The sequence below is a fragment of the Strongylocentrotus purpuratus genome, unplaced genomic scaffold, assembly GCF_000002235.5.
Source record: "Strongylocentrotus purpuratus isolate Spur 01 unplaced genomic scaffold, Spur_5.0 spur5_contig_861, whole genome shotgun sequence".
Classification (NCBI taxonomy): domain Eukaryota; kingdom Metazoa; phylum Echinodermata; class Echinoidea; order Camarodonta; family Strongylocentrotidae; genus Strongylocentrotus; species Strongylocentrotus purpuratus.
In genome coordinates, this window is record NW_022145570.1 from 4,167,573 (window position 1) to 4,189,609 (window position 22,037).

The 22,037-nt window shown below is 35.3% G+C and overlaps 1 protein-coding gene across 1 annotated transcript; it reads right to left on the bottom strand.

Annotated features, from left to right (window-relative positions):
- Positions 1-4,979: 4,979 nt before the first annotated feature.
- LOC583570 (COP9 signalosome complex subunit 3) lies at positions 4,980-21,854 on the bottom strand. Its single transcript, XM_031000238.1, has 8 exons — positions 21,840-21,854; positions 18,261-18,392; positions 10,991-11,092; positions 10,190-10,261; positions 9,086-9,172; positions 8,453-8,566; positions 7,450-7,530; positions 4,980-6,516 (listed from the first exon to the last, which is right to left on the bottom strand). The coding sequence occupies exons 1-8, from the start codon at positions 21,852-21,854 to the stop codon at positions 6,463-6,465; spliced, it is 657 nt and encodes a 218-aa protein (XP_030856098.1). The 3' UTR covers positions 4,980-6,462.
- Between the last annotated feature and the right edge of the window lie 183 nt (positions 21,855-22,037).

Here is a 22,037-nt window from a genome sequence, read left to right on the forward strand (position 1 = left end):
TTGCATGGCTCCAGTTGGGACGTTATCAGGTCAAATCGATTGCTTTCAGGGAGGGATCAAAATGCACCCAATTACAGAACCTACTGAAACTCAAACACATTTGAAGCAAAGCATACATGTAAATATAAAACCCCGGTGTTTTGTTGTACTTCTAGCAGGGAACACACTACAGATTTGTGTGATTGTAATGATTTTCAATGGAACTTAGCAAATGACAAAGACCTGAGCTCAGTCATAGATCCATGTGGTCCAAACACATCAGTGCTGGATCAAACACAGACCAATGAGACTGTTTTCACTCCCTCAAAGGCAATATCCACAACAGCAACAACTATCAAGATCAAGGTGCGCGATGGTTCATTGCCACGGAAATACGTGGTTGTTTTTTGCCTTGGTTTTATTCTCATAACTGGTTTAGCCATTCTTGTGATTGTATTATTACGTAAATCAAGAAAATCAGAAGACAAATTCCTCAGATATGCACTGAATTCAACACCAACTCAGAATCGAAATCTATATGAATGTCTTAAACTTTCACACAATGCAGGTGTAAACAAATGGTCCCCCCAGCGTTCAACAACACTTTGAACAAGACAAGTGCGACTGCGTCTTCTATATGCCTCCGCCCTAAGTTCAGTATAGGAAATTGATAGAATTATTCTTGACATATCACAATGAAGAAAAAAGCCTATCTCTTGTGATTCTTGAGATATCGCAATAGCAAGGCTAATGGAGACCAATGAGACTGTTTTCACTCCCTCAAAGGCAATATCCACAACAGCAACAACTATCAAGATCAAGGTGCGCGATGGTTCATCGCCACGGAAATACGTGGTTGTTTTTTGCCTTAGTTCTATTCTCATAACTGGTTTAGCCATTCTTGTGATTGTATTAATGCTCAGATCAAAAAAATCAAAAAAGAAATTTTTACTCAAACTAGCACTAAATTTCAGACCAAGTCAGGATCGAAATCTATATGAATTTCATAAACCTACATCCAATGCAAGTGTACACAAAAGCTCCTTCCAGCGTTCAACATCAATTTAAAGAAGACAAATGCGACTGCGTCTCTTTTATGTCTCCGCCCTAAGTTCAGGGAAACTCTGACTTTGAAGGTGTTATATGGAACAATTAAATGCAATATAGGTAAATATAAAACTAATATTTTGATATAATAAGCATATTTACTATTTACTAGTATGTAATCAACCACAAGTGACAGTTTCTTTCTAAATGAAACTACATGACCTGAACAGAACATTATTTGTATCTTCGTAAGGGACCAACCATCTTCAAAATTGATTTGTGTATAATCAGTTTATATGAACAAAACAAATATTTTGGTCTGTTTTGTCGAAAGCATGTAATGCACTTACCAACCCTTCTCTATCATCAATGTATTGTTTGCTTGTTTTTGTTATGTAGCATAATTTATAGCAATTACCAATTGGCCTACTTAATTCTTTACATTGTTAGACTAACTAGTCCATTAAGCAATGACAAAAGTAGTTTATTTACACTATTTACACATTGTCTGCAGCATTCTATTTTCTATAGATGCACTTTGCTAAATGCATTGTTTGTTTGATATATTTGGTAAATTGGTTCATACTTCACCGCGTGATAGGAAACTGTTTAGCCAGGATCATGTTACTTGTATCTTGTTACGAACCTCAAACAAATTCATGTAGGTTAATTATGAGCATGAGCAGAAGACTTGCTTGAAAAGGAGTGATTTTGATTAAAACCTACGACTGTGTTTGTCACAGGTAATACATAATTTTGTTTTGTACTCATATTGTTGCTAATGTTGTGTTGTGAAGCACAGGGAAATGTGATTTTATAATCTATTGTCACCTTGTTGAGACAATCTATTAATGAAGGCTTCACATTGCTCAGAAGACTCACATTGCTCAGAGAACCAGAAACCAGAACCAAACAAAAATATTCCTCCAGATGTTTCTTTCCTTAAGTTTTTGAAAATGAAATGTAATTTTTTTTTAAAGCTTTTACTATGTTTTAGAATTCAAATTTATTTTGGGCTCTTGCTGTAAAATAATATTTGTAGCCTTTTTATTTCCAGACTCGCATTGGTGTTACCATGTATTTGCTTTTGTAATAAAACAATTATTTGATTTATAATCTTTATTTTATAGAATTCAAATACTTTGAAAAATATTTACATAACTTTTAAGGTATATTCATTTCACAACTAAAACAAAATATGTTGGCCTTTTCCAAACAGTTTGCTGTACATGTACTTGGGAGAAATAGAGAGATGCCATCATATTTTCACTCTTATCTATCGCCAATGTTTTGTTTTCTATTATGGACTTTTGAATGCATCATCTTACCAACAAAATTGAAAAATAAGGATCTGAAAGGTTAACCACATGCTGTACAATTGGTACTACCAGCAGTGAACTGGGTCATTGTACGTAGCTGAGCAAGTACATGTAACAATATTGAATGGCACATGACTGGATTGTGATACTTCTTCAATGCTTGTTTTTATTTGTAGAATAAGGAAATTGCCAACAATACTCACTTCAATGCTGGTTTTGATTTATAGAATAAAAAAATATGTCAACAGTACGTTCTTCAATGCTTGTTTTGTTTTGAAGAATACAGAAATTGCCAACAATAATTTCTTCAATGCTTGTTTTGTATTTTGGCCCGTCTTCTTTTTTCTTTTTTTTTTGGGGGGGGGGGGGGAGGCAGGGGGGGGGGGGAGGAGGGGCAAGGTCCGCTCGGGCCCCTGGATCTGCGCCTGACTCTAACATGATGTGACTCACTGCCATGCAAGGATGATGTTGTGATTGCCTGGAATAAGTCAATATCGAACAAAAAGATAAATTTATTGGACTGATAATATTTACAAAATATGAAGAAAAAAAATACAAAGATATCCCTCAATAAGGAAGGAGTGTTTTTTAGCAGGTGAAAGCAGGCGTGTAGCTTGGGGGAGGGGCGGTGGGGCGGTCCCCCCCCCCCCCCAAAAAAAAAAAAAAAAAAAAAAAACGCGGCCCCCAAAAAGAGAGAGAGAGACGAGAAATAAGTAAGAGGACGTAGGAAGAAAAAGGAGCAGACATAGACACATTGTATAAAATTCAGAAAGGGATTATGGAGTCGTGTACGGTGAATCGAATCGTCTTCTTTCTCGAATAATTTAATGAAACGTCAAAGCTTCCGCGCCTCGCGCGGGAGGGGGGGGGGGAACTGAATTCAGACACAAAATAAGAGTCGAGAACGGTACAACAAATTGCCTTCTTTCCCTAACAATTTAATGAAACGTCAAAGCTTTTAATGAAATTCCCCCTCCCTGCACCCACCCGCGCTTCGCACGCTCTGTAAGTGATTCGCACGTTAAGCGGGCTCACTACCCCCCCCCCCCCCCTCTAAAATTAAATTCTTTTACACAAGCGCGCTTGGGTAAAAGAATTTAGAGAGATAAATGGATACATTCAAGAGGAGCTTTATGCAAGAACTGAAAGATGATAACTACGAACCTGGGAACAATTTTGCACTGCAGTTCTAATTTAAGGGTAGAAATTATATGAATTCACAATTCTGAAAATTTCTGAAAAGAAGAAGGATAAGAAAAAGTAGGAGAATAAGAAGGTAAAAGAGGAAGAAGGAGAATAAGAAAATTAACACATAAAGGCAAAGAGACAGAAATACACAAGGAGGAGGGCACAGAGAGGGTGAGTGTGCGTGCGTCTGTGTGTGTGGGTGTGGGTGTGTGTGTGTGTGTGTGTGTGCGCGTGTGTGTGTGTGTGTGTGTGTGTGCTGGGGGGGGTAATAACCTTATTAAGTAAGAAAACCTGTCAAGAGTTTGAGAATGCAACAATCACACTATTTACAGGGAGATTGAACACGGAAAGATCGATAGAAAGAACTCAAAATAGCCCTCAGACTGAGAAATCTATCTTTAATAGCGGTAACAGATAGAACACGACCTTAATATTGGAAACAAAATGTATGGAATGATACCCATACGATATATATGATATTATTGACTTTGAAACACATTTCTGATCCAGAAAATTTAACGAATCCATCTGGATAATAAGGATTAGTCCTTCACTGAATAGGACTAGCTTTTCATTGTCACCTATCTTTGCTACAGTGATCTCAAGGCATCAGACAGTAAGATACTGTATGAATACTCACTTGGCTTGACAAAGTCCACAGGAGTGGATAAAAAGTTTGCCTGTTAAAGTTTTTGTAGAAGCTTGAATATATGTTATCTTTAAAATGGTAAAAATATATTTGCAATCAACACACTAGAAAAGCTATAAAATATTGTATGCGGGTACCTCGTCGCTAAATGTGAATCACTAATAATAACCTTTATACTTGTATATAAGGTTATTCGGGCTTCTCGTTGCACAGATTTACCTCCGGGGGGGGGGGGTACTCACATATTAGGACATACGGGGGTAAGCTAAGCTCAAAGTATGACAACAGACACATGAACCAGAAATTAAACCCCCATTCTCTCTCTCTCCCTCAGTCACTATTTTTATTCCCCTTAATTTTTCTTTCTCATTAATTCTCTATCTCTCTCTCAATAAAATCCTATCATGATCCACTTCAACAGCATGATGAAAGATTTAAATAACACAATCCTCTAATTCATCAATATCGAATATCAAATAAAACAATAACCCACTTCTTTTTACACAAATGTGTTCTCACAAAAGTGACAAACATTTATTATCCTTAAATCCTTTCCCTTCTTCATACACATCATCTGTACATTATAATTGCAGTTGAAAAAAGTAGCTTTAATAATCAGGAATCAAGATGCGACTCATTCAAATACTTGTAAACTGAAGGTTAACATATCAAAGGACATACTGAAAGAGGCTACAGGAAGATAACGTTCACATTTCCCTACAAACAGGCATCTATAGATTAGAGACTGTAATAAGTATCATAATAAGTGTCTTCCTCTCTTGAAAGGACCTGGATTTTTCAACTTTAACAATATTTTTCCACCTCTTTATTGTCATTGCCCACTTTGCTTCTTGAATTGAATCAGAAAAGTCTCTTCTTTCTCCTCACGTTTCAGAACTTTCTAACAAATACATTAAATGCATTGATTTCAATAGCTTACCAACTCATCAACTCTTGTCGCTAGTTATCTGTATCAAATTTCATGAAACTTTAACTCTGGAGCTCAAATTCAAAATAAATTGATGGAAAAATATACGTCCTGCACATTGCCTGTTGAGATCCAGAACAATGTTAAGTCACTTAAAAATATATAAGTCAATGCCCTTTTAGTTTTGTGGTCCAAAAATACAAATTCATTAACCATATAATTCATAATGCACTTTGTCAGTAGTACTCAAGAGCTTTAAAAATACATGTACATATGTGTTCTAATAAGTTCTGGAATTGAATGGCAAATCATGAACATTAAAATGACAGTAGGATGTGCACTGTTTGATTCTTAATCACTGAATTAAGAAATTGGTGATGCTTTCTGACTTGTGGATTTGATCTAAATCACTTTCCACCTTGTACTGTGCTGTGTGTATTCAGGCAGTAGCCTAGGCTTGAATGTTCGTTTTTTACGTGCTTTGTCTTGTTATATTCAATACAATATGTGGCAAATTTATTATTTAAAAAAAATCAGTAATTCAGACACACTATGTGAGTTTTTTTTTCTGAATCCAAATGAGATATAATGTGTGATGATCAATTGGAAAATATAAATCTTTAACAAAAATGCAGTAACATAAAGGTTAAACAAGCAATTTACATAGACTTTTGAATTTGCACATACATGTACATAATTTCTGTCCTAAAAAACATGTTCATTGAATTGTACCTTTAATATCATATGCGGTTATTAATTTGTTTATAAAGATTTACAGTAAAATGAACAGCATTTACATATACAGGTCTGTATATCACTGCTTTCAAAATGTATGAAGAGAAGAGGGAAGAAATAAAAGGAAGGATTATGGGGGAAGAATAAAAGAATTACAATCAACAAGATTGCAAAGGATTCAAGTTACACATTATGATACCTATTTCTGTTACGCACCTTGAAGAAATACATCTTCATAAGATATTCAAGCCCAAGTTTTGTCATGATACTCAAGAAGCTGTGTTTATAAACATGCCAAACCATTGGCAAGTCTCTAAGACCCTAAAATAGCTCTGTGTAACTGCAGTGAGCAACTACATTACACGTGTATGTGGGTTTTTTCTTCAGGAATACACACTTTACATGAAATTCATGAATGCAACTTTGTCTTCTCTGTACAGTAAATGTTAAATGACTTGGTACTTTTGAAAAAACGGAAGAAAAACAGTACCATGCAGGGTTCAATTTTGAAAAAGGGGATTGGAATATATAAATAGTTTATGTCATTCTTTTGTTTTCCTGTTTCCTGCAGTTCATAAATCCACCATGATTATGTACATTCAGCTATACAGTGTGTCCTATTTCCCTCCAAAGACTCCGCCCACTTCATCGTCTTCTCGTACTCCCATGCTCTGTAGAGGGCAGAAGAGACAGAGACATCAGACATTAATGGAAATGAAAATGAATGAGATAATCATAGCATTGTAATTTTAAGGAATTAAAACTATTCACACTCTCATCTTTTTGAAGTCTAAGCCTTATTGTCAACCTCTAAAATGTAACTTGTTTATGAAACATTTAGTGGCTTCCCCGATTTGTGGAAATGCCTGTACATTACAAATGACTAGGTATACAAGTGGAGTAAAGGACAAGGATGACCCAACAACTAACCCCCAGGAGTTCTATCATTCAACTTTTCATCTATCATTACCAACCCCTGCCCCCTCCGAAAAGTATCCCAACCCCCCCCCCCCCCCCCCACTTAATGACTACTTGTACCCTTTCAAGGATTGGCTACATCCCACTATTATACATCCCATCAGACAGAACTGCTCATCTGCCTAATCCTGAAAGTTATCAAGAAATTTACAAGGCTGACAACCTATGAGACCAATCGCTCACCAGACCAACATCTTGCGAGCTGTCAGTCTCATGGCCTTTTGGTCTACTTGGGTATCCCAACTGGGATCACGAGTGCTATGCGCATGATCAGCAGCAATATCATCTCTCTCTGTAGTTTATCCTTTCATTCATTTTTGAAAGATTCTGTTGTATTTCCCTGCGAGTAATCTTCTATTTTGTTGTTGTTGGTAGTGAAACTGAGTGTATTGGGGAAAGTCCAATGTGTTTTCTTTTTATTTTACTGACTGCAGCACATGTTTTAGTGTCTCTCTTTCTGGCATCATTGACAGCCCTACTATCGCTTGGATCAGAGGAAAAACATCAAGGATAATGATACTATTGATGTTTATCATGCATTTAGATTTCCAAGATAATTGGTAACTTATGCAACACAAGAAGTCCTTGGATTTTTCATTAAAATAAATAGTTGTTTGATATCTCACCTTTTGAACATATTGTGGATTAACAGCTATCTCTTGATCCATGCTCTTGAGCTTCTCATCCAGACTGATACAATGCTGCATCTGTGATTCAAAATTTGTTAATTCAACATAAAAACATGACAGAATATAAAACATATTATCATGGACTTGGAAAACCCCTTAATTAACACAAACTCCCTCATTACTCAGATCTCAGCCTCCCCCTAACAATTACAGATGAAAAAGGGGAAATGATATGACTTTATGTTGTGACACTATTCAAAAGGAAAGTATACTGTTTTTCGTTTACTGATCTTTTGAAAAATCTATGATTTTTAAAGCTGTCTAGACACAGAAATGTACATATCTCGCAATTGTGCTTTCTGATTCTTCACAAATGAAGTTTATTTTTACATGAAATACAAAATGTACTTGAATCAACACTCTTCATGAACACTAATTATTATCAGTATTTATTAATAGCTATATCCTTGTAAAAGAAATATGAAAATGCACAAATTAACTGCCTATGCACCTTGTGTTCATCATGAGATATACCACTGGCTTCAACATTATTTAATTGTTTCCAGTACAAGACCTGTCTATACCCATGCTAAAAAAGGTTGCCATGGAGGTAATTAACACCCTAAATGGTATTTCGCAAAGCCATAAATTGTATTGCACAAAGCAATCCTTCAATCATTGATGCATATTGTTTTACACAAGTGCAAAATTGCATGTGTGGAAAATCAGTGATGCGCAGAAAGCAAACAAAGTGATAAAAATCTGACGAAGGATATGTGTGGTGGGGAAGATGAAATCTAAAATGCCTTCACATGAACATTCAACTGAAAACAACACTTCCTAACCTTTTTGTATACTCATCAATACACCCACAAATTCAATGTGACAAATTACAGGATTTGTTCTAAATTCAAAAGAAAAGTCCTATGAAGTAATTGCTCCGCTTTAGAGCTACGGCTATAAATGTTGCTTTCAGATAGGTGGAGGAAAATGTACTAACCTGTTGTTCGACGTGTCTGAGTACTGCAGGGTTGTCATATTTTTCTGGGTTGTCATGGAAATGGACCATTCCATTCTGTTTGCTGATAGTTGCATGGATCTCACCATCTTCAATCTGAAATATACAGTATCAAACAAAATGTGTTTACTTCAATTCAAAGTGCATACATATGTACATATCTCCTTGTAGCACCATTAATTTCAACCCCCAAAACTACACTACCACTGTAAATTTACACTTCAATCTAACATCCAATTCCATCCCAATTATCAGTTTAAACTGACATTCAAATTCTAGCTCTGATTGTTTCAAATCCATTTTCATCAAATGATCATCTATTGTAAGTCTTCAGTCAGGTACATATACATCTTTATCTATCTTCAATTCGATCCCTAAACCAAATTCTGATTCTAGAACTATGTATATTGCAAGTTGCTCCTTGACCACTCTACAAAACCTCTCAAAAATATTTAGTCATCAAAATCAAAATGAGAAGAGAAAATAAATGAGAAACTTAAAGACTTTTATTGATTGGTATTGAATACAGTTGTATAGTCCTGCAAATAAAATGTTCTCGAGGGGCAAATTTACCCTCGTAGGCCCCATTTTCATTTCATCACTCTGTTTTCTTACCATATTTCTGACATACTGCTCAGCCTCTTGCGGTGCATGTAGGTGAACTCTCCTTGCAATGTCACACAGAGATAACGTTAGGAAGGTATGAAGAGAAAGATCAATACTGACAATGAACATCCCCTACTGTACAACTCAATCTTCAAATCTACTGCACTAGTATGTCGCCCTCTTGTGTGGCAATTCAACTCGACTGCATTGCATGCCTTAAAACCTTCTTATGGCTACAAAGTTCATAAACATCTATATATCATATTTGTACATGTATGTGGAAGATTTTGTGTACACAATTGCTCAAATTATGATTCTTCTCTTTCATTGGTCATGGTTGAGGGTGTTTTAAGTGAAGTTTACTATAATCTCAAAATTAAGAAGGCAAGTTATCATGATTCCAAAATTATTGTCATTGAATTTTGGGAGTACACTGAAAGAATTCAGATTAAAAGGAGTGCGTTTTTCACCACAGACCTATTGGTACACTTCACATGATTCACAGTGCCTGACTGCGCTGTAAAGCTGCTTACGGTATTGTAACAGAGAAGGTGGGGGAGGGAGGGAGGGATTGGATTCTGACCATCTGGATGTACATGTACAAGGCCATCCAATGAGGGGAGACAAAGAGAGAGAGAGAGAGAGAGAGAGAGAGAGAGAAAGAAAGAGAGAGAGAATGCGTGTTTGTTTGTGTGTGGAAGTGGAGGTGGGGGCTCGTACCACCTCCTTTAATGATGCCTTTGCCTTTGCCTTTCTTTCTCTGGTTTTTCTCTTTTATTTATTTTTTTCTTCATTTTTCTCTGCCTTGTCATTTAGCATAGGAGTTAGCACATATAAACCTCCTCAATAAAAAAATAAAAAGGAAGCTTTTTTGCCTTCACTCAGATTTTCATACCGGTATACAAAATGATAAAGAGGAACATAATTGTTTTTACTGTATAAACATAGGCTATTCAAAAGCTTTCAAATAATTTCACTTTCCATTTCAAGATGCTGGCAGATGAATGAGAAGGAAAACAGATTAAAAAAACAAAAACATATCAGGAATCCACTCATTAATTTGAAATTCACAACTGAAAAAAAAAAAAAAAAAAAAACAAAGTCATCGCTTACTTTTGTAAGTCGCTGTATATTCTTTCGATAAAGTGATGACACCACTTGTTTGCCTAGGCCCATGTTCTGGTCCTTCAAGGGGGAAAGAAGAGAACAATATTTATAAACATTGTATAAATTATAAATACTGATAAGAAACACACCAAGTAAATAAGACACAGAAATGGCTGTGGGCCCAGCAGAAGGAGGTAAATACAGGTTTGGTTAAATTTATCATTTTGTTTTGTTCTGTCAGTATGGATAAAGACGTACATTACATTACTTTATAACTTTGTTATATTGCAATATAAAAAGGTATAAAGTAATGTACATGTACTACTGTTTGGAAGACAGAAGGTTGTTGTTACTATTTAAAGGCATAAGTTAACACCCTTCTAGCTCCAAACAGATGATATAAGGCATATCAGTCAACATAACAGTCTTGGTACTTTGTTATTGACACAGATGAAAAATCATAGGTTTCTAGGATCAATTGAAACGGATTACGCATTGTTTACTCAAAAAGATTATACTTTTATTACTGTGACTCTATATGCTTCTGGACGGCCCTTCAGATTTGTATGAGCCATAAATATTTGAATGTGCTCCTCTAGGGAAATGAAATTTGTATCATCCTAACTTGCTTAATGATACTACATTTTGTATCATAAGCTATAAAGCCATATGACCTGCTACGCCTTGAAAACAGCTTGAAATCATAAATTTCTACCTCTGATGAAATTGTTGGTACTTTTGTTATCAAAAGGTCCTCTCTTTTTTGCCACATTATATCTTATTGAGCCTTTCAAGAATGTTACTTACTCTATTGAGCTGATCAGAATGTTTTTCTAGAACAATGCTCACATCAGATGGGTTGTTGGTTGAGTAAGAGTTGGCAATCTCTTGGTACAGCTGACTCAGTGGCTGAAAGATTCATGAAACAAAAGAACATGCCCATGTTTGTGAGAAATGTAAGAAAAGTATGACATTCATATACTAGGATGTCCTAATCACATGTAAAAAAGGGTAAAATATACATGTACATGTCAGACAACAGGATATAGTTCAGAAGATGTGCACAATGAAGTTTAACTGATCGCTGACCATTCCCATTTGACCCCCAAAAGGCTTTCCTCAACTGGTTTACAAATGATAACATTTCATCTTAAAGGGATCGTTTAACAATGTTAAATCTGAGATACACGGCCCTACGTGTTGTCAGTGTCTGTGATATGGTGTAATATTGAAGCCCTAAAAAAATTGCGCTTCAAAATGATCAAGAAGTGCCTCAAAGAAGTAAAATCTTCAAGTGACCGGTTTTACAATACTCGTTTTCCCCAATAGACTGTAGTGTTATGAAAACCGTCAGGCGAATTACGGTTTTCCAAAATTTGTAATTCCAATCATAAATATCTTGATAATCAGACAAGCGATCGGCTTGTAAAATTCATGGGGTTCCTGACTGACCTAAAGGTTTATAATTGTCATTGCATCATGAGCTAAATCCAGAATTTTGTTTCAGAATCTGAGACAAAGTTACCGGATCCCTTTAAAGCTGAAAAAAATCTTACCAATATTCTGAAATGTATTACAAAGATATGTACATACCTTTCACTAATTTAATAATTATTTACATTAAAAACATCTCCAACAACGGTATTTTGTATTTCATAAATTCTTCATAAATCAAGATTTATTAACTTCCTTCTTTATCAGCGCTCAACTATTTCTTTAATCATGTACCCTGCTTTAAAAAAAAACATGAAAATGGTGACTTTTTAACTCTACTTCTGACACTGAATTTCAATATTTTTTATTTAAACAATGCGATTTGCAACATTTCACTTTTGAATTGGCCCAATAGTCAGGTGTACTGCGCCTTCCATGATTACATAACCATTGCAAATGGGACGTTACTGTAAATGTTACAAATGTTAATCAATCATGTGTATGAAGAAACCAAGGCTCGGCAGAATTACAGCTATTACAGTCGACCTCAAACCACTTCTTGAAAAGTGAATTTATAGTAGAAAAGTGTGGTGAATGCCTTCATGCATGCACGTGTAGTAGGTCCATGTTTAAATGCTAAGTCCACTCCAACAATATTTTGTTTTTAATAGATGCAGAAAAACAAGAGATACACAGCAAACTAAATTTTAATAAAAACGGATAACTAATAAGGAAGTTATAAATTTTTGTAGAAGTATGAAAAACTTAGAAAGACACTACACAAATTGCTATATATATATATATATATATATATATATATATATATATATATATATATATATATTTATCCCATCCACTTTTTATTCCCCAAAAGGGATTTGCCAATCATTTCCTGAAGATATTTTTTTCATTATCATAGATGTTTAATTGGTTGTCTGGTTTTCATCAAACTCCTTTTTTTCTCGGTATTATATTTTAACTCCCATTGTAATACTATATTCCCGGTGGGGTCACTCCCCTGCAGAGAGTGACACGTATGACCGTTACCACAAATGCAGATAACCCCCTTTTGCGGTCAATTTCAAGGACATTTTGTGAGATTTAACCCCCTTTTTTACGTCAAAACAAGGACAAAATCGTACTTTGGAATACCCCTATTTATAAGATTGTAAGGACACTTTCGCAAACTTACCCCTATTTCACCATATTTCAAGGACAAGACTCGGCTCCGAGAATTTTTCTTCCCGGTTTTCTCTTTTCCCTTTTCCTTACCCCTATTTATCAATTTCGAGGACACCTGTGCACCCCTATTTTCTTTATTTCGAGGAATATTTTGTCCGCGGACATTACTTGAAATTGACCCCTTTTTCCGCGATTTTGGTAACGGTCATGCGGTCCGGCAGTCAAATTGAGTGACCCCACCGGGACTATATTATCTAAACAAATAACGTTATCTCTGAACTTTATGCTTTATGTTATCTTTCTTCAGGTTTAATACATGTACCAGTAGTTATTCTCTCTGGAAGACAGTACTATTTATCACCTGCTCTATCATATCGACACCTGATGCTACATTTTTTTGGTCATACAAAATGTTAACAAAGCCTTGATCATAAGCCATGAACATGTACATGAATTTTTACTTATTATATTTACTTATTATCTTGATTAAGGTAATTTATTTCAGGTTCAAGACAAAGGAGAATCAATTCACTAGAGGGGGACCGGGGAATTCGCACAATTAGTTATGAATTGATTGTACATCCTTCGTGTATAAGCAGCATACTCTTCAGCTATATTTACCCCGCTATGAAGATGGTTCAACCCTCCTGCAGAAACATGTCGAGGTGTCAATCATTATTCTCATGTCCTATCAACCAATCACACATGGACATGTAACAAACTGCCACGACGGTATTTTCCATGTTTTGGTTCCCTCTCAAGGTAACAAAACCGGAATATATACTTAAAAAACCTATTTTTAGTCTGCAAAATGGAGCTGTACTAGAATTTGGATCACATAATGAATTGTTTGAATGCTAGTGTGACAACTTTGAAGTATACAGGTACGTTTTCAAATTTATTCTTATGTTATAAAAACCATTTGTTACATATAAAACTGATACACATGTACATGTGTTGTATTGTTTGCTTGGGTAGATACATGTACTAAGACAAAGCAAAGTTTAATGATGCTTTAACATAAATGTAAAGCTTTTGGACAGATTATTGTGTAAAAAGATTTACTCATTTTTCTTCTACTACATATAAAATCACAGTATTATATTGAAACAAAATAGATTTAAATGTTATATCATGGTATAGATATCTAATACATGCTTCTTAACTGAATTCTTATAGGTTTGCAGCTAAAGAATCAACCGGAACCATAGAATCAAAATACGGGTGGACTTTTACTGTGAATTCAGAGAAATACATCCCATTCAACCATCAAGTAAATGGGATTTTACCCTAAACTGACTGGACTTTACTTTGATAAATGTGAATAAGCATAATTATACACTGTAGCCAGAGCCAGTGCCATCTACATGTAGCAGTGAAGGCACACTACATACACATGGAAGGTTTATCATTTCGTGTATATATTCCGGTTTATGAGCAAATAAATTGAAATTGAAATTGAAATTGAACATAGTATATTTCATGGTATAACTTTGAAGATACAGTCAAGCAGAAAAAAGGGGAACTTTCTCAACGAAGATATATTCTGAAAGGAAGTTGCATTGGAGCGTACATATGTTTGAATGTCAATAAACAGTGGCAATACTTTTAATTGGACCTGACCCATTTCCACCATCTTGCTGAATATAACGTTTCGGACAGTTGTTAACAACTTGATACTAAATACAGAATGCCCTTTTTAGGAATTATGATTGATTGATCTTCCTTTGATGCATCTTGATTTCCCAAATCTGTACAAACTTTGATGATATTCTAGTCTTGAGAAGCAATCAGTCAAAATGAATTTTCCAGTCCTTTTTATATTTATTGCCTCTGCCATGTGTAACGTGTGTAAAGCTGAAGATGAATTGAAGACTGTTTTAGAAGGTGCTAGTGTACATCTTCATTTTCCATATCCATGTAACAGTACACGATTGTCACTACAGTATGGAAACAGAGCCCCTTTTTACACATTGGCAGATACAGAATCTATCGTTTTACCACCTGTACAAGTACACAGATTCATTTTCAGGAATGAAAGTGAACATGATCATTGTTCACTAAATGTTACTATCAGCCCTGTAATGAGAATTGATGCAGGAACATACATTTTCTTTGTGTATAGTGAAGATGATATATATCGCAGCTATTTTAAAAGAATTGGACTGGATGTTGAATTTCCGCCTGGTAAGGCATCATGTACACTGAATGAAGAGAGCACAGTTGGGAATTGGGTAGCACTGAATTGCATGGCTTCAGTTGGGAGTTTATCAGGTCAAATTGATTGCTATCAAAATGGAGAAAAGATGCCTCCAATTACATCCCCTACAGAAACCCATAAACATTTGAAGCAAAGCATACATGTAAATAAAAAAACACCCGGTGTTCTGCTGTACTTCTCCCTGGGACCACAGTATAGATAGGTGTGATTGTAATGATTTTCAATGGGACCTAGCCAATGACAACAATCTTAGCTCAGTCATAGATCCATGTAGTCCAACCACATCAGCGCAGCATCTAATAGAGACCAGTGATACTGCGTTCACTTCCTTAAAACCAGTATCCACAATAGCAACAACTAACAAGATCAATTCACTCAATGGTTCAGTGCCATGGAAATATGTGGTTCTGTGTCTTGGTTCTATTCTGCTAGTAGCTGGTTTAGTTAGTCTTGTGATTGCAGAGCTCAGAGCAAGAAACTCAAGAAAGAAATCTCCAAGATATACATGTAAATTTAGATCAGGTCAGGATCAAAGTCTATATGTAACATATGAACGTATGTCCAATATAAATTAATTATTCTGCAAATATTGCATGCTCCGGCGTTCAATTAAAACAAACTATGAACCGAAAAAGTCAGAAATTTCAAAGTGATGTAATATCTCACAAAGGCAACATGCCCAGATTGAATTTGTAATTCAGCATTGCATTCATATGGTTCTAGGACACCTACCCCCTGGACATCCACCCCCAGTCAACCTCCTAGGACAACTATTCTGTAGGACAACTACCCCCTAGGGCAACCACCCTCTAGTACGACTACCCCCCAGACATTTTATGTATTTTTATGATGTTCTTTAATATGATAGAAATGTTGAATTTGGAGGTGCAGATATTGTATATCGACCTGTACTCAACATTACATGAATCTATGTAGGTGACCAATGACCTTCAAAACTAAAACCTTTAAAATCTTTACATGTCATACTTACTCTAAATAAGTTTAACAATGTTAACTCAATTATTCTTAAGGTATCTCGTTCATAAGAATAATTACGGACGGACGGATGGACAACCTAAAAACATAATGCCTCCGGTACTCACCACGTGTGGCGGAGACATAAGGCCTAAAAAAAGATAACATGGCATCTGTAGCTTATTTAGGTGTCAGACATGCATTGGTGTTACCATTTCTTTGTTTTAATTTTGTCTTAATATAATTAGTCTTCATGTCATAGAATTTAAAGTGTTTGAGAAAATATTACCATAAGTTTTATCAAAGGGCTATTCATTTCACAACTAAAAAGATTAATTTTCTTTTCCAAACTGTTAGCTGTACATGTTCTTGGGAGAATTAGAGAGATGCCATCATATTTCCCCTCTGATCCATCCCCATTTTTCTTTCTATTATGGCCTTTTGAATGCATCATCATACCAAAAAACTATTTAAAAAAAATAAGAATCTGGAAGTTTAACCAGGGACTTGATAGAGAAGGACTGGAATCAAGCCGGCGAAACTCTTGTAATTTATTCAACGCATTCATGAGTTCTAAAGCGTAACAATGGGATGTGTAACATTCCACTTGGCTTTGAAGTTCCATGCTCCACACCGCGCTTCCACTGCGGGGACTTTCGGAAGCCAGGCACCAGTTTTACATTTATTACAAAATATTAAATTACCGGCAAAATTTCAGTGTAAATCAAAAACTTTTTGGGGGGATTGTATTGGGAATAGTGCATCAAACACATTTCCAAATTTAGAACTCCGTCCTTCCTATAATTTGTGTGCCAGAGTTGGTAAAAGAAAAATTGCATCCTGACAAAAACTCAATAGTTTAGAATGATGCGCTAATTTGTGCATGTTTTAATGTCCCGTTATTTGATCCATGATTTACAATCTTCAATAACATTAAGTTTGCTAATGCGTGTTTTTGCGTGTTTTTTGTATTTTTGAAGTTGAAAAAAGGATGAAATTACACAAGTTTGTGTTCGCTTGTTCTACTCTTTACACATTCAACAATGGATGAGAAATCATTGAAAGGGACAGCGAACAGTTGCTGTGATACCATTTTCTGATGTAGGAATTCTAAATCCTGAAATTCATGCGCTCTTTTATCTCACCACCTGGTCAGCAGTTGCAGATTAGCGCATAACTTTTCGGCGGCGTGGAGCATGGGGTCAAAGGAGAGCGGCTTGATTCCAGTCCTTCTCTATCAAGTCCCTGGTTTAACCACATCCTGTATGGTCGCTTCTAGCAGCAGTGTGTCATTGTATATAGCTGAGCAAGTACATGTAAACGTACTGAATTCTTCACGACTGAGATTATGATACTTTCTTCAATGCTTGTTTTGTTTTGTAGAATAAAGAAGATGCCAGCAATACTTTCTTCAATGTTTGTTTGGTTTTGTAGAATAAATGAATTGCCAACAATACTTTCTTCATTGCTCGTTTTGTTTTGTAGAATAAAGAAATCGCCGAAAATACTTTCTTCAAAGCTTGTTTTGTTTTGTAGAATAAATGAATTGCCAGCAATACTTTCTTCAATGTTTGTTTCGTTTTGTAGAATAAATGAATTGCCAGCAATACTTTCTTCAGTGTTTGTTTGGTTTTGTAGAATAAATGAATTGCCAACAATACTTTCTTCAATGTTTGTTTGGTTTTGTAGAATAAATGAATTGCCAACAATACTTTCTTCAATGTTTGTTTGGTTTTGTAGAATAAATGAATTGCCAACAATACTTTCTTCAATGTTTGTTTGGTATTGTAGAATAAATGAATTTCCAACAATACTTCTTCATTGCTCGTTTTGTTTTGTAGAATAAATGAATTGCCAACACTATTTCATACAAGGTTGAGTAAAAAGCTATCTTCTTAATGTCCATATACTTTGGATATTTTAACACCAAATAGCTTACAGGAGAATAGTGAACGACACCCTGAATGACATTTTTCTACTGCTACTGTATCACTACAGCAACACAGATAATGAAAAGGAAGCCAACAGAATATTATGCTTGTAATGGGTGCAGCTCCCTTAGACTGCATGTCAGTATACAGCATAAAATATAATGTACCGGTACAAAGAATTATATAAAATAAACCCCAGCAAATGCACAATTACAAAGGAGAAAAAAGAGGGAAGGGGGCAAAGGGGTAATATTGCCAACAATTATTTTAGGAAAATTCTGATCCTTTCTCAAATGTAATTCACCAAGCTAAAACCCCTTAACCAAATACCAACCTTGATGAATCTGCTGACTACTTGAGATGTGTACTTGTGAAGGTTAGGGACCTTGCCATGTTGAATTAGACAGAGTAGGATGAAATTCTTGTATGCCTCTAAGAAAACATAAAATAAATGTAGAAAGATATTCTTCAATATGGGAGGAGTGATTGTGAGCAGGTAAAAGAATTTAGTTCAATCCAAAGATAAAATAGATACTTTCAAGAGGAGATGATGCTAGAACTAAAAGATGATAGCCAGGATCCTGTGAACAATTTTGCACTGGAGTATTAATTTAAGGATATAAATTATATGAACTCACAATTCTGAAAAATTCTGAAAAGAAGGAGCATAAGAAAGAGGAGGAGGATAATAAAACGGCAAAGGAGGAAAGATAAGAAGAAAAAATAACACATACAGGCAAAGAGAAAGAAATACACAGGGAGGAGAGAGACAGAGAGAGATTGAGTATGCGTGTGCGTGCAGGGGTGAACGTGTGTGTGTGTGGGTGTGTGTGTATTGGAATATATGTGAATATATATTTTGTTTGTGTTCTATATTCTGTAGTTTCTTTTTTATCTCCATCCTTTGTATAAAAATTACATTCTTTATATTCACCTTGCCATATCGTTTAATGTATGTATTTTGTTGATTATAGGACCTCGCTCACAAGCTTAGCTTCTACAGGGGTCCTAAAACCATTCATTTAATGATGTAATCAATATATGCTAATTAATGTACTATTACCAGTCTTTTTTTCATGTAAAAGATAATATCATGTTTTGTGTGGTTTTGAATAAATGAACTTGAACTTGGACTTGATGTCACCTATCTTCGCTCCAGTGATCTCAAGTCAGCAGACAGTAAGAAACTGTATCAATAATCACTTGGCTTGAGAAAGTCCACATGGGTTTATAAAAAGTTTGCCTGTTAAAGTTTTGTAGAAGCTTGAATACATGTTAATTTTTTAAAATGATAAGAATATATTTGCAGTTAACACACCAGAAAAGCTATAAAGTATTGTATGTTGGTACCTCGCCGCTGAATGTGAATCAATAATAAATCATATATTCGGCTATGACCTCGATACTTGAATATGAGGCTATTCGGGCATCTCGTTGCACAGATTTTGTTAAAACCACATTTATAAATATTACAAGTGTAGTAAAAATGTAATTTTGAAATAAAAGATTTGATACGATTATATTCGGATTCCTCGCTGTTAAAATGTCGCCAGCCAGCAAGAAATCACAAATTCAAACAGTTTCTGAAATTAGTTATCACAAAATCAACGTTATTCCAATTTTTGTTGATGATCTAACTAGATTTCTCTTGCGGCATCCCGGTTGTGGTTATCTCTCGTCATGCCACCTAGATTGACTAGCAACTCTGGAAAAGGAGGATCCCGGTCCAGATCCAGATTTCTTCAAATTTGCTGGTGGAGGCAACCCCTTTAAAAAACTTTCTGGTGGACCTGTCACTTGCAGTAAAATGTTTCACATATCTTCCCTTAGCAAAACGGTGATGGAGTGTACCTAGGGCCTGATTTAAAGACTCTCGCGGTTTGAGAAAAAAGGCAACCTAAACCGAAAGAGATAGAGGCCACGTCCTTCATTGACCTTGGACAGTTGCTATTGGTCTCTGTTTCGAAGCCAGTGGCCTTTTTCGCGCAAGGGCAAACACTTGATTCTGATTGGTTGAAAGTCAAAATGGGTTTGATCGAAGGATGTTCAGCAGTGGATCCTGAAAGAAGCAAGGAGGGGCATGTGCCCTCTATACCTACTGAAAAATTTCATAACTCATTTTTAAGAGAGGAGCTTATCACACTAAATTCCAGTTTGCAACCTCCCTCCTCTTCAGCCATATATCGCCTGGATCCGCCATATCGTTAGGTCACAACTTGTTATTCTTTTCATTTAACGGTGCTGGTAGGCGACTTCTATCATAACTATGGCAATAACAAACTTAAGGTCGAATTCAGAATAGAAATATTCTTAGCTAAACTCAAAGTATGACAAAGACAGACACATGAACTAGATATAAACCCCCATTCTTCTCTCTCTCTCTCTCTCTCTCTCTCAGTCACTATACTCTTTCCCTAAATCTCTCTTTCTCATTAATATACTCTCTCAATAAAAGCATATCATGATCCACTTCAACAGAATGATGACAGATTTTAAATTACACAATCCTCTCATTTATCCATATCCAACATCAAATATAACAATAACCCAGTTCTTTTTTTACACAAATGTGTTCACACAAAAGTGACATATATTTATTATCCTTCAATCCTTTCCCTCCTTCATATTCATCATCTGTACGTTATAATTGCAGTTGAATAAAGTAGCTTTAATAATCAGAAAACAAGATGCGACTCATTCAAATACTTGTAAACTAAAGGTTAACATATCAAAGGACATAATACAAGAGGATACAGGAAGATAAATTTCACATTTCCCTACAAACAGGCATCTATAGATTAGAGACTTTAATAAGTACCATGTAATAAGTTTCTCCCTCTCTTGAAAAGACCTGGATTTTTCAACTTTTAACAATATTTGCCCACCTTTTTATTGTCATTGCCCACTTTGCTTCTTGAATTGAATCAGAAAAGTCTCTTCTTTACCCTCACGTTTCAGAACTTTCCAACAAATACAGCAAATGCATTGATTTCAATAGCTTACCAACTCATCAACTCTTGTCGCTAGTTATCCGTATCAAATTTCATGAAACTTAACTCTGGAGCTCAAATTCAAAATAAATTGATGGAAAAATATATGCCCTGTACATTGTCTGCTTAGACCCAGAAGAGTGTAAACTCTTAAAAGTATATAAGTTAATTTTCTTCTGGTTCCAAACATACAATATCATTAACCATATCATTCACAATGCACCTTTTTAGTAACACTCAAAAGAGCTCTACAAATATATGTACATATGTGTTCCTATAAATTCTGGAATTGAATGGCAAATCATGAACATTAAAATGACAATAAGATGTGCACAATTTGATTCGCAACGACTGAATTAAGAAATTGGGGATGCTTTCTGACTTGTGGTTTTCATCTCAATCATTTTCCACCTTGTAATGTCCTGTGTATTCAGGTAGTAGCTTAGGTTTGAATGTTCCTTTTACATGTTTTGTTTTGGTTATATTTGATACAATATTTGGCAAATTTATTATAAAAAAAAAAATCAGTAATTCAGATACACTTTGTGAAGTTTTATTTTCTGATATCAAAATGAGATATCATATGTGACGATCACTTGGAAATTTTAAATCACAAAAAAATTAAAATCATTAAAATACTGGTTGGACAAGCAATTTACATAATTTCTGTCCTAAAAGCATGTTCATTGAATTGTACCTCAATATCATATGCTGTTATTAATCTGTTTTGAAAGAATACAGTGAAATGGAGAACATTTACACAGGTCTGTATTACCACTGCTTCCAAAATGTATGGAGAGGAGAGGGGGAGAAAAAAAAGAAGAAATGGAAGGAAGGATTTGGGGGAAGAATTAAAGAATAACAGTCTACAAGATTGCCACGGATTCAGGTTACACGTTATGATACCTATTTCTGTTACACACCTTGGAGAAATACATCTTTATATGGCATTTAAGCTCAAGTTTTGTCATGATACTCAAGAAGCTGTGTTTATAAACATGCCAAACCATTGGCAAGTCTCTAAGATCCTAAACAAGCTCTGTGTAACTGCAGTGAGCAACTAAATTACATGTGTATATGCGGTTATTTCTTCAGGAATACACACTTTACGTGTAATGCAT